The sequence below is a fragment of the Nipponia nippon genome, unplaced genomic scaffold (assembly GCF_047370975.1).
Source record: "Nipponia nippon isolate SJK-2023a ecotype South Korea unplaced genomic scaffold, ASM4737097v1 scaffold_5, whole genome shotgun sequence".
Classification (NCBI taxonomy): Eukaryota; Metazoa; Chordata; class Aves; order Pelecaniformes; family Threskiornithidae; genus Nipponia; species Nipponia nippon.
This window is the reverse complement of record NW_028262369.1, coordinates 92102488-92119648: the sequence shown is the minus strand read 5'-3', so window position 1 is coordinate 92119648 and position 17161 is coordinate 92102488. Positions and strand designations below refer to the sequence as shown.

General features: G+C 39.6%; 1 protein-coding gene across 9 annotated transcripts in view; it reads right to left on the bottom strand.

Annotated features, from left to right (window-relative positions):
- The window catches only part of SLC35F5 (solute carrier family 35 member F5), a 152301-nt gene extending 139095 nt beyond the window's left edge, over positions 1 to 13206 (bottom strand). For 2 of the 9 annotated variants that reach the window (XM_087730967.1, XM_087730966.1), the window contains exons 1-4: positions 13102 to 13202; positions 10310 to 10380; positions 4043 to 4184; positions 2763 to 2906 (exon numbers count right to left, since the gene is read on the bottom strand). In XM_087730967.1, coding sequence (XP_087587093.1) covers positions 2763 to 2906; positions 4043 to 4184; positions 10310 to 10341 — 318 coding nt within the window. In that variant the 5' untranslated portion in view covers positions 10342 to 10380; positions 13102 to 13202. Of the gene's footprint in view, positions 1 to 2762; positions 2907 to 4042; positions 4185 to 8024; positions 8104 to 10309; positions 10381 to 11029; positions 12329 to 13101 lie in introns of those variants that run through there. The other 7 variants (XM_087730972.1, XM_087730973.1, XM_087730968.1 and 4 more) reach the window with 6 other exon arrangements.
- Positions 13207 to 17161: the final 3955 nt, after the last annotated feature.

Sequence of the window (17161 nt, the reverse complement as noted above, 5' to 3'; positions counted from 1 at the left end):
CACTAAATTATTGTGCATGTATTAACAACAAGCCTCTTGTTTCTTCATTTTATTGAGGCAAAGTTCCTTTGCCTAAAAACCTGGAACTCTGCCTTAGTTTTAACATGACTTAAACTAGGATGAGGTCAAGTATCATTTTTCCTCTTCCTTTCTGCATCTTAACAAGCACTACTACTGCTCCCTGACCTGCAGCTTGCTGTTCCTCCACGCTGGTACAAAATCTATTAAACAAAGCCTCTAATGTGGAAGAGGGCTTAAAAGTAAGGTATGAGTGTTTACCTAAGCAATCGTATTGAAATAAAAATCTGTAAATGCATAGTTTTTGTTTCAGATTAATAAAACACAAGACATTTTAAAAGCATTTGTAATAATTACACAGTTGACTAATTAACTAAACTCCTTGGGGGGGGGGAGATCTGCTAACTGCACACTACAGCTCTGTCTCTGCACTGTTCTTTTGAAATATGCTAATATCAAAACTAATGGCTATTTCCTACAAATTATTTTAAAAGTTACTTTTTATAGGATTAGAAAGAAAAAACAATGAGATTCCAGTAGTGGTGCCACGAGTGCCATACGCAAAACGTGACAGATTAAGCACTCTTACTCATTGCCGTCCAGTTCATACGATCTCCTTCTTTGACATAGCACTGCACGAGATTCAGTTGGTCAATATAACCACTACAATTCATGCTAGGCAATAGCCCCTTATTCTACTCATCTGCTCAGATCAATAAATTTGGTCAGAATAATTGCTCTGTACAACTAATCATCCTCTAGCACTTTCATCATCCTTATTTGTCACCACTGCCAGTAAAGACACAGTAACACATGCCATGCTGCGCACAGACACTTGGTATTAAAGGCTGATCTAGCAAAAATTATTTCAAGATATCACAGAATCATAGCACGTCCTGAGTTGGAAGGGACCCACAAGGATCATCGAGTCCAAGTCCTGTCTCTGCATAGGACAACCCCAAAATTCACACCAGGTGTCTGAGGGTGTTGTCCAAATGCTTCTTGAATACTGTCAGGCTTGGTGACATGACTGCCTCCCGGGGGAGCCTGTTCCAGTGCTCCACCACCCTCTGGGCGAAGAACCTTTTCCTCATGTCCAGCCTAACCCTCCCCTGGCATACCTTCCTGCCGTTCCCTCGGGTCCTATCACTGGTCACCAGGGAGAAGAGATCAGTGCCTGCCCCTCCTCTTCCCCTTCTGAGGAAGCTGCAGACCACGATGAGGTCTCCCCTCAGTCTCCTCTTCTCCAGGCTCAACAGACCAAGTGATTTCAGCTGCTCCTCATACGGCTTCCCCTCTCAACCCTTCACCATCTTTGTGGCTCTCCTCCGGACACTCTCTAGTAGCTTTGTATCCTTTTTGTACTGTGGCGCCCAAAACTGCACACAGCACTCAAGATGAGGCCGTACCAGTGCGGCGTAGACTGGGACAATCCCCTCCGTCAACCGGCTAGCAATACAGTGCTTGACGCACCCTAGGACACAGTTGGCCCTCCTGGCTGCCAGGGCACACTGTTGCCTCGTGTTCAACTTGCCGTCGACCAGAACCCCCAGATCCCTCTCCACAGGGTTGCTCTCCAGCCTCTCGTTCCCCAGTCTGCAGGTACATCCAGGGCTGCCCTCTCCCAGGTGCAAAATCCGGCACTTGCCCTTGTTAAACTTCATATGGCTGGTGATTGCCCAGCTCTCTAATTTGTCTAGATTGCCCAGCTCTAGATGTTTTATATGTTTAACACAAGATTTAAAAAAAAAAAAAAAAAAAGTTTAGTTCTTTGGGAGGTTTTTTGTTCTGTTTTGTTTCTTTTTCTAAATAAAAATCATTTGGCTTAATGTCAGGTAACACTTCAATTTAAGTACGTACGCCTACAACTGTCACTATCAGTGAAGTCTAATATATCCAGAAGAACTGAAGTCAGTTCCTTTTACACAAGTTATTTTCTATAAAGACATGTTGATTAACAGCATGTTCTTGGATCACATTTTCTGTTATTTTAATGCAAGATTAATATCGGGCCAAATGCCTTACTGCTTCCTGAGGCCTGCTGTTCCACTTTCTGAAAAACTGGCACAGAACAAGCGCTCTTCCCAGCATCTCTTAATTTCCTTGGAAAAGAGTATGTATTTCTGTAATATGACAATAGTTTCTGACTCTAGCACAAACTATGCCTAGTTCTAGAATGGGCAACAGAAGGTCACTTGTGCATAAAGGCTATAAAAATACAGTATTAACAACAACACAAGCATACTACTACCACCTTTCTTAAACATAATTTTAAAAACCTCAAAACCTCGTAGCAAACAGTTCATGGTTCTGCCAGAGACAGTCAGTAATAAAAATCAAATGCAAAGTTCAAATACTGATTCCATTGGTTATAGATGCTGAGGAAGTAAAAGAAAACCAATATCCAACAGTGGTGAGGCTCATCAGCTCTTCTTAAAAAGAACTACCCTCTGCAACTGTCCAAGACAAAATACCAGGCTAGATGGGCCAACGGCCTGGCCCAGCACAGCATTTCTTATGATTCCTGACACATTTCATATTGCTTTTTTCCTTTCTCTTCTTCCTCTCACAAGACTATTATGATTGCCATGTCTTCCTGTGCCATGATACAGTTTATAATTGCTTTTCTGAAAGCACTATTTCACAGATATGTAAACTTTGCTTTTCTCTAGTCCCTATTTTAAGTTTTTTTTCTGTACAAACTTCAAGAAATATCAAAACATTTGCAGAGTTAAAATACTTACAAAAGCTGCATGCCTTCCACGAAACCCACGAGTACACTGCTGCCTCCATGGTTTCCAAACAATGAATCCCAAGAGGTATAGAACAAACATGGATGTTTTTGCAAATGTACTGAAAAAAGGTTTGTTGTACTTTGTAAAAACATACTGTGGAAAGAAAATAATTGCAGTATCCGAAATTACCAACTAGGTGAGAATTCACACAATGAATGAACAGGTTTAAGTATATAGTCCAGAACAGTCTGGTTCCCAAAATGACAGCGCTGCGAGTATTGGCATGTATGACCAAAAGACACAAGTGGCCCTACCTATTCTGGGGTTACCCTCTCCCAAGCTATCTTAAATGACAACAAGAAGGCACTGAGCCATTTTGTAATATACAATGCCACTGGAGAAAAGCTACTTATTACTTGTATCTCACCAAGCAACATACCAATATACCACTGAACTCAAATAGGACTGAAAATGCATTTATATACAAATATTTTCTAAATGGAAGACTACTTTTATAAGCAATAGCATAGTAATCACAAACTAGAGAAGATTACTTTGATTACGTAACATTTCAGTATCAATAGTGATTCTACCAGCTCATTGGAAAAGAACGTTTTATTAATATAAAAGCATGTTAAGCACAAACATTTTTTAGCTGCTTAGTTTCAAAACTGATATAGAACATAATGACAGTTCAGAAACCTGAATTTGACAAGAATTTATTAAAAACTCAATTTCCATTGCTAAAGCTCTGTTTTAAGTCCTAAAACTTAACATGAAGTAAATACCACATCAGTTTCAAGATAGTGAATATATGAACTAGATTATGACAAACTTGGAGTTTAAGGCCTATAATCGCAGCCATGACCCGAGTCCTTTGGTCCTAGACTTCTAGATGTTCTGAACTATAATCTACCATACCACCTAGCCCACAATGTTACAGCTCATTTACTACTTCTTGGGAAACATATGGGCATTATTTTAATCAATATGGCAAAATGAACTCCCTAATTACAGTACATAGTTATGAGCTTATGTTGTTTAATTTTAAAGTCATCAATAACACCTTCTGTCTTGAAAGCAACAGTCACGGAGTTGAGCTTGCTTGCAACTTTTAATGGATACAAGTTAATTCACTAAGCCAAAGGATATAGTCTTCCCTGTACTGAAAAGATGGTTAAACATTACACTAGAACACTCACTGAGTGTTTGAGTGACCATGTTTCTGCTGCATCTTTCTCTTAAATAGGCTTTTGTCTTCCTTTTAAGGTGCATGGAACAATACTTACAGAAGTGAGTTCTGAAGAGGCAACCCATATCACATCAACGAGGAGAAGAATGACAATTCCTAGAGCCATTCGCCTACGCTGAGTGGATGAACTGCTCTGGGAGCTCATTCGATTCATGATAAAAACCCACACCATTTGTAACCTATTCAAGATTGATAAAGGAATAAAACCCAAAAGATTACAAACAGTGACAAAAAAAAAACCACAAACCAAAAAAACCCCAAACAGTGGGGGCAAGTGTTTCATATATATATGAAATGGACCCAATATGCCAGGAAACACATGCTTATGTTTCTTAAAAAGCAGATCTTTGACAGATCTGGCATGACATTTTCAGAGACATTAGGGGCAATTAGAAAGTAAATCTCAACTTCTCAAGAATTTATCAACCGTTCTACCACTGAAGTAAGCAAAAGTAGGTAAAACATAGAATGCCTTTTTGGAATGTCTATGCTACGAATTCTGCAAAATTCGAAACCACTACGTTTTGGTAAATTCAGATACTCTAAGCTGACAGTAGAAATTAGTAGAATTGTATTTGACACAACACATCAAACTAAAGGTAGTCAGAAACATGTTTAAACTTAAGCATTCAATCAGCATTTCTGAAGACATAGCAACACATTTGGGTAAATTATGATCCCTCAAAGCATAAAGTGATTCAAGACAAAAAACCCAAAGAATATTTAATTGTAAACTTACAAAATTAGATTACACATCACTTGAACTCAAAAAAATTATCTATCTATTTGGTAATCTATGAAATACAGACATGCACCAACTCTAGTAAAAACCTATCAAGCATACAATATATGCAACAGAAAGCTTTGCCTATTAAAAAAAAAACAAACCCAAAACATTGATAATGATTTTGACTCTGCTCCAGTATGTTACACACAGGAATAATTAATTAAGAACACTTCATATTCTGAGAAATCAAAACTACAGCAGTAAACTAGCTTTAAGCTTGTTATCTAGTACCAAAGTCATGCAAGACTTGCTAGAAATTACAGCATAAACAAGTTTGGTTTTGACACACACAAATCTATTTTCCTTTTCCTATATACACCTCACAGCTCCTAGAAGTCTTTGTTCAAAGTAGTAATAGAAAGGTGTCAATTTAAGCAATTCTCGTGAGTTATCAGAAAAGCACAACTGGGTTTAAATGCTTATAGCCACCTGCTTTTACATACTGGAAGAGTAAGAGCATACCACTCAACAGAAAATTCTGAAGATATGGCTTGAGCTGCAAAAATTCATATTAGGAAGAAGACTACTTGCAGTTAGAACACTGAAAGTTATGCAGGAGATGAGTACTACAGCAGTGTGTAAACAGATCATGACCAACCTTCTTTCCTTCTCCTTCAGTAGGCAGAATACTTCTGCTTTATTCAATGCACAGAGTAAACCCAAGAGAACAGAATTGATATTCTTTGGGTTGACCAAAAAAGTGGTACATTGTGACTTTAGAGGGCTTAACATTAGCGTTTTTAGTAATGTTAATACTTATTTTTAGTGCAAGTTGTGCAAAGTTAAGAGATCACTAAAGTACTTTACAAAAAAATAAGAAAGGTAAGGCAAACATGCTTTTAAAAATGTTGCTTGTGTTTTAAGTCAAAAAAATTACAAGATCCACTGGACCTACTCCAAACAAGTGCTAATCATGAACATACCAGATCTACATGTGTTCTTACATCAACTAATGCTACTAGAAGGGGATTTGGATTTGTGATACAGATTTACGACCGCCTGTTAGAAGACCTAAATTTAGGAAAACCTTCAATTTTATGATTAAAAAGCTTCAAATACAAGTGACAGGAGACTGATGTCTCATTCATCGGTCTGCTTGTACTAGAATCTTCTACATACTCTCTAATGAACGTCAGTAAGATATGTATATGGTAGTTCTATGATTAACATTAACTTATTTATGTATGTATTTTAAGAAGCAATTTATTAAGAGTTAATTTGCTACAGATTACAAAAGATACATTGCTATTTATCATCATAGACACTCACTATCTTTGAGAGAACTCCTGAAGGAACTGAAATCTAATTCACTTTCGTGAAGCAGCTCCTGACTATCCCAGTAAATCGAGGTGATCTGCTTTGCTAATACAGTTTGGTGAATTTAAATTACACATTGTTTTTTCCACGTGTCAACATACAAACACTTACTGTCTTTTCATTATTCACAAATTATTTATGAAAGAGACAGTACCGCAATGCCTTCAGTGAGGAAGCTACATTTCTTTTTTTCCAGACTAGCCTATTCCTCAGATTAATGATTTAAACGCCTAGATATGTGCAAGTGCATTTGAGATCACTACACTGTTTCCCACCTTTGACTCGCACCTCTCCTTTGCAATACAGTCTCTGCCATGTTCAAATCTTGACACCTTCTCCTCCATTTCTCAAAGGGCTTCTTTGCAAAGAAAAATCAACAGGCAGAGTTCCTGAAGTATAATTATACCACTAGATCTATGCTGATATATTCCATGTGTGGGCATCTGGTGTGGTTCTGGATAATTATTCTTTTTTTGATAAAATGGTGGGATTGACAAAAGAAAGCAGAAATCTGTAAGTAGGGAGGGGCAAAGTTCTGAAAGACTCAGCAAGGAATTGCAGTTTTTATTTGATACAGAATAAAGGAGAAAACATTCATTCTCAGAGAGAGAATAAACAGGGATATTATCTTAAACTTGAGTAAGCTAACAGAAAGGTTTTCATGCTTGAAAGCTTATAAGTTTGGGGTTTTTTTCAGTTTTTATGAATTGGTCTAATAGATACCACATATTATACTCTACAAACTTTGCCTTCATTTTATTATGTCTAATAGCCTATAAGCCATTATATTAAGTTATATTATACATAGCCTACCAATTGCTTGTGTGTTTGTGTAATATGCAGCAAAAATGGAAGCTGGGCATAAAAGAGTTCCAAAGGAGCTAGAAGAAGAAATCTCATTCCTTGTCAGGCTACATTGCGACACATGAGCAGTGGTAAGGTATACCAGAAACAGAAACCACTCCGGCCTTCCACCAGTTATGTGCCACAGGTAGGAGGGGGAGAGGTAGCTGGAGACAGGGAGGAATCACAGTAGCCTGATCAATTTGACATCTCTACATCAGATGCTTGCATCCCTAGCTCTTCCGTTGTCACCACAAAAGTGCTGCAAAGCACATAGCACGTATACACTGTGCATAGAGATCATGCACAGATGTTGTGCACATTCTGTAGTTGCTTAATATTGAACTCAACCTGTCTACATTAGGCTTGTACAAATCCCTTGCTTTAAGATGCCTCAGCAGGAGGGAAGTAAAGGATGATAGAATATCTAGTACTTCTTAGATATGAGGTTACATATGAAGTTATTCAGAGTATAAGTACACGTTGTACCATTTCTTTTCTACCTGTAAGTAGATTTTAAAATTCTAATTAAAGAGCCCACAGTTATGTCTTGAAGTTTTTTATATGTTACAGTAATAGCAGCTATTACTTTCTCATCTGACTACAAAGTGTCTGTTTAACACTTCTGTGTGTCTAATACAGCCCTTTGCTTGGTTCTTCTATAACAAGGAAAAAAGATTAACAAGAAAGGGCGACTACAAAGTCTTCATCATGCAGCACGATGCCCCTTCAAGCTAGTAGCTGACTAAAAAAATTACAAAGCAGCAATACTAAAATGCCTATAATGTTCAGCAGAAACACAGAACCCTATTGAAACTTAGTATGTAAGTTTTAGGACAGAATTAAAACCTGTAAGACTTCACACAGAATGTAAAGACAGATAGAAATTACTATTTTGAGAAGTTTTAGACATACACTTTATCCCACTTATTGACAAAGCACCAGTATTCATGAACTTGTAACGAAATACAATTCCACACATTTCTTTATATTTGGCTTCTGTACACTAACAGCAATATGCTCTGATAAAAATGAACACAGAAAGAACAAGATTTACTTTTCTCATACATACCTTCCACAGTAACTGTAAAAAACCAAACAAAAAAAATGCTAACAAACTTCACACATCATGTCAAAGTGAAGACAGTCTCCTAAAAAGAAAAAAACCACAAAGTTTGAAAAACTGTGTGTGCACGTATATTATGCACTTATCTTTGCAAAACATTTCCTAAAATTTCAAGTTCCACAAGTGCCTGCCGCAGCTCAAGTCCTAAATGATGGGGACATACAGATATAGAACCTTAAGAATTGGTCCACATCAAAAACGTTAGCAGGACAGCACTGAATTGCAAGAAAACAGGATCATTTACTGCTTTTGATATTTCAAAGAACAGGATCCCTTCCTTATTAATTGAATATAAGAAGTTCACATGAGAAAGAAGAACCTGAAAACATTAAGTTCTGATTTTTTTAAGTTATGCAGAGAAAGGCCCTATTTCTTAAGCCTACACTCCTAAGCAAAGAATTTAAACATTAGAATTAGGAAGGTAGTGGAAGAGCATATAGACTCTTTGGCCTTAAAATAATCTAGAAAGACACCTCCACATTATTTCTTGTGGAAACCCAGTATCTTTGCTTAATTCCATACAGTGTTTGTTTGTTTTTTGATACAGTAATAATAAAAAACCCCAACCTTACATAAAACTTTTTTTTTTATTTTAAACTCAGATCCTATAAAGACATTCAATAAAATCCACTTTAAAATTGTTATATAGGGAAAGAAACATTATACTCAAGAGACTTTGGAAAAAAATGTTATACTAGACCAATCGGAAGCCCATCTAATCTGCAATTATTTGCAAATCCAGATGGTGACAAGTATATGGTGCTCCGAGAGAAGACACAAAAAAACCCTGGAACTGACAACCAAGAATAATAAAGCTGTAAGCTTTATTGCCTGGAAGCACTGGAATTTTTTTCTTTTCTTATTCACGTGAAACCTTGCTAAGCTCTGTTTTAGGGCTATCCTGTATCTACAGGAGTCATACCCTATATTAATGAGTCACATATTAGTGCGCAGAAGAGAGGTAGCAGTAAGGGCAAAACTAAATGCTTACCCTAAATTTTGCCTTTGATTATCTGTCAAGCACGGCCGAAAGTTTATAAATTGTGAATAGGAGGCAAAAATTAAACTGATGCTTTTCACCTATTGCAAATTAGATTAAGAGGTCGACTATAAAGACGGATCACACAAGTCTATGATTTGGCCCCCACTGAACTCATCAAGATTTACACACTGCTTAGCATCCAGCAAGTTCAAGCCGTTTACCAAATGACTGTAGCTGATTGAAAAAAAAAAAAAATTGAAAATGTAGTTTTAAGCCACAAGCATGTAGCTATCCATCTTCTAAACCACAAAGCCTATGGTCTCTGTAGATCCTGAACACCTATTTAGCAGAGTGCCCTCACATACAAACAGTAGCTGCTGGTCATATTTTTCTTACACTACAAAGCTAATTAGAGATTAAGATCAGTATCTCAGATAACCAAGACTTAAACCAGAAGACTTTTATCCATACAAAGCTCAAACAGTTTGTGCATGCCTAATTTATGCACCCAAAAGAACTGAATATAACAATAACAAAAAATAAATAGAAAGCAAAAAAGATGCTTGAAAATTCTTCCCTCCATGCACACTAAACCAAATATCACTAAGAGAAAGGTACTATTCACTTGCTTACTTTCGGCCCCTACTTAATGCATATTAGCAATACTCAAGTAACCAGGTTCAGAACTTGCACCTAAATTCAGTTATTATGCAAGACATATATCTTACCCTCTGTCAGCATAGAAGACCTGCTGTGGGCTGTAGTCCTGACTGGAGCTGATCACACAGAACCCTGTTCAATGCTTATTACCAGTAATTAACCCGTTTCAGGTAAGGACAAAAGTTTAGCATATTAATATAACATCTGACACCTAAAATGAGAACTTTACAAGACACTTCTCTCTAAGAACATGGCTTTACCCTTACAAAACTTTTAATTCACCAAGTGCACAGTTATGAGAAATTTAAGCCACCAGAAGACATATAAGCTGAAATAGAAATGACGGTTTAAAAGTAAATATAATATTCTGCTCTATTAAATACAGTAGAAACTTCAGCATATGTTTGCCTTTTATTTCCATTATTAGGAAATAAATATGATTTCCACATGGTGAAACTTTAAACATACCAGTTGAAATTTGACATTTGAAGGAGTATTCATTGAAAGGGCATTTATTAATATCATTATAATTTTCAGCAAATAGCATGGAGATCTTTTTAATTCTTTTTCCTTTTTAAATTTTATTTACCATTTTAACAGCCTTAGAGTTGGTGGTGTCATCTTGCGGAATCATTTTTCAGCCAGTTACATAAAGATCTTCTGAAAAAAAAAACATAAAAAAACCCGCTTAACTTTCTTTGTCGGGACAACATATTTTGTTTTTAAAATGTTACAGTATCCTAGATCACTTAAGCTGAGTCACTACTTTAATTTCCGACACACACAGAAAAGATAAAAAATGGTCTCTCTCTCATATAGTTTACAATGTATATTCACATAGCTGATTACACTAAAGCCAACAGGCTGAATAGCCTGTCCATCTACTGTTCTGAACACACAATGTGTGACTTCTGAGGACAGGACGTATAACTCCACCGACACTTAACGTGCAACCTTATTTCTAGAGCACTAAATGTTTCTTTGTGCAGATTATCACTGTTTTCATATTTAAAGTTCCACCCTAAAAGAGAAAATCATATGAAGTTCACCAAATATGAAATAGCTTTTATTGTATTGACAATTAGGCAAGGGAACATTATGCCAAATCCTTGCAAAACAGAAGCATTGCTTCTAGCTGTTCTATGAAGAAAACACACACACGCCCCCCCAAAAAAGTATGTAATAACAAGAAGAACAAGAGACCGAGAACAGCAGCTCAGTCACAAACTATGGGGCAAGCAAGTCAACTTGAAATTCTTCCTTGTATTTACTCAAGATTATTTCATACACAATTTGAAAGATAACATACCAAGATAAGGTTTGCATACAGAAGAAATGGTTTTAGTTTTTCCAGTTATACCAGCTGCTCCAATAATACAAGTTCTGGGATACAACCCCCTCCCCTTTAACACGTACTGTCATCAGGTGATTCTCATTTCATATTTGATTACTTTCAAGATAAGATAAACAGAGACACTGCTTTGACTCTAACCAGAAAAAAGCTGAAAGTAAACAGACAGACATTTTACACCTATCCTTCTAAATCTGGAAATGTACATTAAAGCAACCTTAATTTAACACAACTCTGACCTCCACTCAATTTTCAAGGGGTATCACGGGATGAGACCAAAAGCAAGAATCTTCAGAAGACATGGAAAGGTGAGCTTTACGCAACATGACAATTACATTCACTGCAGCCCTGTTATCTTTATTCAAGGAAAGTTTCCTGTAGAATACAGTGAAGCAAACGATCCAAAAAAAGAAACTGAAGCCAAGTTTTTTAGGCCAGTACTGAGTACTGCAAGTAGATATCACTGTTCCTAGCTAAACAGAAAGTTATACAAGGCCAAAGTTTGCACAGAAAACACATTAATTTTAGTACCAAAATAAGAGAATTTAGCTTAACATAAAGAGATGTTGTATGAATCTGGCAGTGCACAATGTAAGAGTCATACTACCAAACTGTCACGGCACAGCTAGATCCTGGTATCTAAGGAATAAAAGGAACACTTGAAGTCTCCTATTCAGCACTTACTCAAAATTCATGACGCACAGTTTCAAACAAATGTTCTTATACAGAAATGGTAATGTAGAGTATTAGTCTATTACATACTTCGGAGTCTTTACCAGCTACCAGAGTACCCAAGATATACTTCTCAGGTTCATTCATACAGCATCTCAGCATGACTACAGCCCTGTTGGACATGAACGTCTGTGGCCATACTGAGTTAGACACATACTAGTTTCAGGTTAGCAGAGGAAAAGTTGACAAGTGGAACTGACATTGCCCTCTTTCTTATGCTCTTTCAATGACATTACAAGAAAAAACTTCACATGAAGCTGCTAAGGCCTAAGTGTTACCAAGTACAGATCAATCTCTTAGCCGCCAGGAGCTATACATTTAGTATTAGCTAAGAATGACAAGTGACATCCATTCCACGTGGTACGCTTCTAATCTCGTCTAGTGCAAGATCTAAACATATCACGCTTTGTCACAGGATAAACAGCCACAAATCTCCGATAAAAACAAGCACGGCAGCCTTCAAAACTACACGTCAGCTGAAAGCCGAGCCTTCCAGGCATGCTGGATAATCGGCAAAATCGCCGCATTCAGAAACGGGCTTTCAGAGTGAACGGGGTCTCCTCCTTCCCGCCGGCCGGCAGGTATCTTTGGGGAAAAGCAGCAGGAACAAAGACGAGAAGGAAAGGAGTAAATCTCCTTAATGCACTCAGAAAAAAGTGGATGCCCGAGGAGAAGGAAATATGGCTCAGGCCCTGGGGATCATGGAGGAGGAAGAACGAGTGCCCGTCCCGCACTGGCCCGCAGAGCAAACCCCGGAGGCCGCGGGGGGCAGCGGCCGCAGCCCAAGCCGGGGGGACGACCCGCCTCCCACCTCAGGGGAGGCCGGACAGAGCGCTCGCCACCTGCCTGCCGGCTCCGGGAGAGCGGACTCCCTCCCCGCACATCGCCCCCTTCCCCGGGCAGGCCGGGCACCCCCGCCTGGCTGAGGCGGGGAAGAGGAGAGCGCTTTCTCCAACGCCGCCGGCACCAACGTGCCCGGGACGGGGCCGCGGTCCGGCAGGCCGGCGGCAGAGCGGGTCACACGCACCCGGGCGCACCGCCGCGGCGCTCCCCGGCCCGGCCCCCCGCCCAGCCGCGACGTGAGGGGGCAAAGTTCCCCTCCCGAAGCGAGGCGGGGCCCGGTCTCACCCGCCTCAGCCCTGCGGGCCGGGGCGGGCGAGGCCTCTCGCCCACGACACCCCCAGCGACAGCTGACGGGCGCGGCGGGGGCGGCAGCCGCGGAACCCGCGGCCCACCTCCCGCCGCGCACGGCCGCCTTGGGGCTGGCCGCAGCCCCGTCCCCGCGACGGCGGCGGTACCTGAGGCCGCGGAGGGACGCGGAGCTCCGTCCGGCGGCGGCACCGCCCGCTCCCCTCCCCTCCCCGCCCGCCCGCCCTCTAAGATGGTGGCGGGCGCCGGGAATCCATCCCCGAGGCCGCGAGCGAGCGCCGGCCCCGCCCCGCCCGCGGGCCGGCCCCATCGAGCCGCTCGGCCAGCCGCTCGCCACCCCTGCCGGCCGTGCCCCGTCCTCCCCTGGCGCGTGTGCGGTCGTTCGCAACGCGACAAGCGAAGTACCGCCAACGGAAAGAAACCCAAGGGGGGAGGAACAGAGGAGGCAGCGAGCACGAACTGAAGAACTAGAGATGGAGAAGTGGGACGGAGCTTGAAACCAGTCCGCCAAAAAGAAGGAAGAAAGAGAAACCGAAGGGAGCGAGGCTCTGGGGAAGCGTCCTGCGCGGCGGCGGGCGGCGGGGGCTTCGCGCGGCAGAGCCCCGCAGGACCGAGAAGCAGCGGCCACTAAATCCTCAAAACAGATGTCTGCTTCGCCATCAGCACCCTCTTAATAGCATAAAAAAAGTGGAATTGTATAGGCGTGCAAGCTACATTAAAGCACGGTTACCTTAGGTTTAATTTTGAGGTGCTGACTAACCGAGATGCGAAAGGACGTACTAGGCAAACTTAAAATCTACCACAAAAGAGTGGTTAAAATAAACTCGCACACGCTTAGATGAAATTGCAAAATCATGTTCTGGTCTTGTTTGTGTTGGTTTTGCAGTCCGCATTACCTCCTTGTAGTCAGGGCTGATGAGTATTTAAGAATTGATGCCAACCTAAAGATAACCAACGGTGTACGTAACGGGTTGCAGGTCATCCAGTATTCACCTGCTAACATAAATGCATCTCTTTGCAAAATTCAACTGTTACATACTTTGGGAATTTTCGAGTAAAAACTGCTAGGAAATAATAGTAAGCGATGAGTGGAAAGGTAAATTATATTTAATTGTAATTAGGTGATACATATGATATAGCTGTGAAATTAATTTAAGTGCACACTTAGAAACTGTTGAAATAAGATATTTTGCCCTTTTACAAGGTCGTGATTGAAGAGATTCATTATCTCATATAAAAATGTTATGTCTTACCAGCGTATGTCTGGGTGAGTGTTACTCTTAGACTTGAATTATTTCCTGTATATAAATAAAAGTTACTTCTTAAGAAGAAAAGAAAAACCTTTTAAGAACTTTTAGTCTGAAAGTGGTTTGTGTTTTTTGTGAGCCTTCATTTCTTAATATAGCTGTATTTTTATTTGCATATAGTAGCGCTAAGAGACACCCAACAAGCTCGATGCCTCATAAAACTGGTTGTTAGAAGCAGTAAGATACAATCCCTACCCTGAAGCATCTATAGTCTAAACGACATAAAGAAATGCAGCGAATTATGCTCTTGGTTCAAACTGTCTTTGTTTTGGATGTATTCTGAGTATATATTATAATGATACTGTACTGATTTGTTGTGCTTCTGTCCTCACTATCTTTGGCCTTGAAGCCAAAATTGCCAAAACATGCAATATAGTGCTTTTATATGAAATTTTGACTTTACAACTTTGGAAAGAGATTTTAGATAAAACGAATTTCTTAGGCAAAACTGGAGGAAAATAGCAGTTCTCTTGAAATGGTGCTGTCTGTGGAATTTGGAGGAACTGAAAATTATATAAAATGTCATTACAAAAATGTGTATGCATGTCTAATTTTCTTAGGTCTTGCACATCTTTGCTCTAAGTATTTATGCCGGGACTCAGTAAACTTACATGGCTTATCCAAGGTCAATTAGTTAATAAGCGGCGAAACCTGAGAAGACAACAAGAGAGTTATGACTGCAGTACTCTGACAGAGAAACTACACATAATACTTTTTTATATATAATAGTGCTTTTTACTAAATAATACCTTGAAAATTATTATGCGTAATTTATATTAAAATGGAATTAATGTTTTGTATTTAAAAAAAGCTGCATGTGTTCTTGTGAACAGGGGGAATAAATAAGGCAACAGGGAAGGTGCAGATTTTCAGCCTCTTCTGCTTTACCTCATCACACAGTGACAGAAAAGCTCTGGAAAAGGGGGATTCACCTTTGAGAGCTAGCATAATAAAGCTCAGCTTGGTTTGCTGCCCCTGGCAAGTGCTGTCCCACAGCGAGTGGCAGTAGCTGGTGCTAGGGATGGCAAAGTATCTGGAGATGCACAGATTTTGTATCTGTTTTCCTTCCGTTTCCTTTGACAGTGGAAAGCATATGAAATCCCAACTGTGGATTAAAACCATCTTTCTAAGAGTAGCTCCACATGTCCTCTCTTGTATGCGAGTGTTCTTTATTTTTTATGAGGCCATGCAGCTTGCATCTCAATGCAGTCACACAGCTAAATCCAACTTGTTAATGCTTTGATTTTAAACATTTTGACTGAGGCAGGCAAACAGGAGAAAACTGCCGTTCTTAAGGTGGAGTGCCAAGCTTCCCTTCCTCACAGGATGAGGCACTTATGCTGTGGTTCCTGAGGCATTTGAAGAAAAATGGGTCAACATTGTCAGAAGCCCAGAAGTTCGTACTTTTTACGCTTAGAAATATCACAGGACTCCTGTATTTTTAGCTCTTGACTAAGTAATTTGCTTCCTATTGTAAAAGTTCACATGATGATCTTGTGTCTTCTCTGAAAGGAACTATTATAAGAATGATTTCTTTCCCCCTTTTTTTTTACTGCTCCTTTTTTAGGAATTAGTGTTTCAGTAATCACATGTAATAAAACTGTATGTATATTGCAAATATACACATATTGCATATTTATTTTTCTTGCTGTGAATATTTTAGTTACACAAATAGCACTTTTACAGGCAAAGCAAAATTATGTCTACTTCCCAGCAGCACTGTAATATTTCCGTAAGAGAAAACATCCTCAATTTTATTTTACAGACCTGCTAAATTGCACTTATAAATAAAATTAGAATTTAGTTTCTGCTCATGTATGTTCTACTTACAAGAACATAATAGTTGATTGGGATGAAATAGATCGGATCCCAAGAAGGAAATGTAATACTCTCTAGGTCTCATAATAGATCTCCACAATGGAATTGAATCTACTTATTTTAGAGAAATGCTGCCTTCAGAAAGATTTGGATCAGATCTTTGATGAACAAGATGTTCATGTTGACAAACAAGACAAAGCAGCAAAAGAAACTGTACTAAAATTTAAACTTATAGAGTCAGGTTTGATCAACTTCTGTCCTCCTTAGGGGAGGGATGTAATCTAAGTGTTCAGGACTAGATTTGGTGTAGGATGCATGACAGCAGAGTTTTCCTCTGTTCTGCTGGGTTAGACCAGAAGTTCATCTAGCTCAGCATCGTGTCTTCACGATGACTCGTAACGGATGCCTGGGAACAGGGTATTGGAAACGAGGCACTTACAGAGTAGCGGTTTCCATGGTATGTCCTTCTAGTTTTTAGAAGTAAATGGTTTACAGCATCCTTATCCGGAAGTATGTAATTCAGCCAATATATTGAATAGCTCTTGATGGACTTAGGAATTTGGCTAAGCCCTTCTGTGAACCCAGTTGTACTGTAAAACATTAGCTGTTAAGGATTTATTTAGGTAGAGTCTTGTGGCGTAAAAGAAAATGCTTCGTTTTGCTGGGTTTAGCCCACTAGTTATTAATCTTATCACGTAATTTGTAGCAGTTGTTCCACTTCACCTTCTTTGCACCATTTGAGTTTTAATGTGTCTTATAGTTGTCCTCAACTGCCCTTGAAGTGTCCTAAGTCCCACTTTGCGTGAAGCCACTCGTGACGGAGGGAACGGTTCTATTGCTTGCCTGTGCTCACTGCCTTCCGCTGCTCCCAGTCCACTTCTTGAGATGCTGAAATTAAAACATCAGAATTTGGGTATATCATGAGTTAGACTGATAGTTACAATTCCCACTTTGTTCTCAGTCCTCTTTTGTGTATTTATGAACATTTTGTATTTTTGACCTTTGCTGAGCTGTTAGACAGCTGTTTTCTTAACTGTTTTACCCTATGACAAGGATCTAAGAAACTTCAGTGCTTAAAACTGTA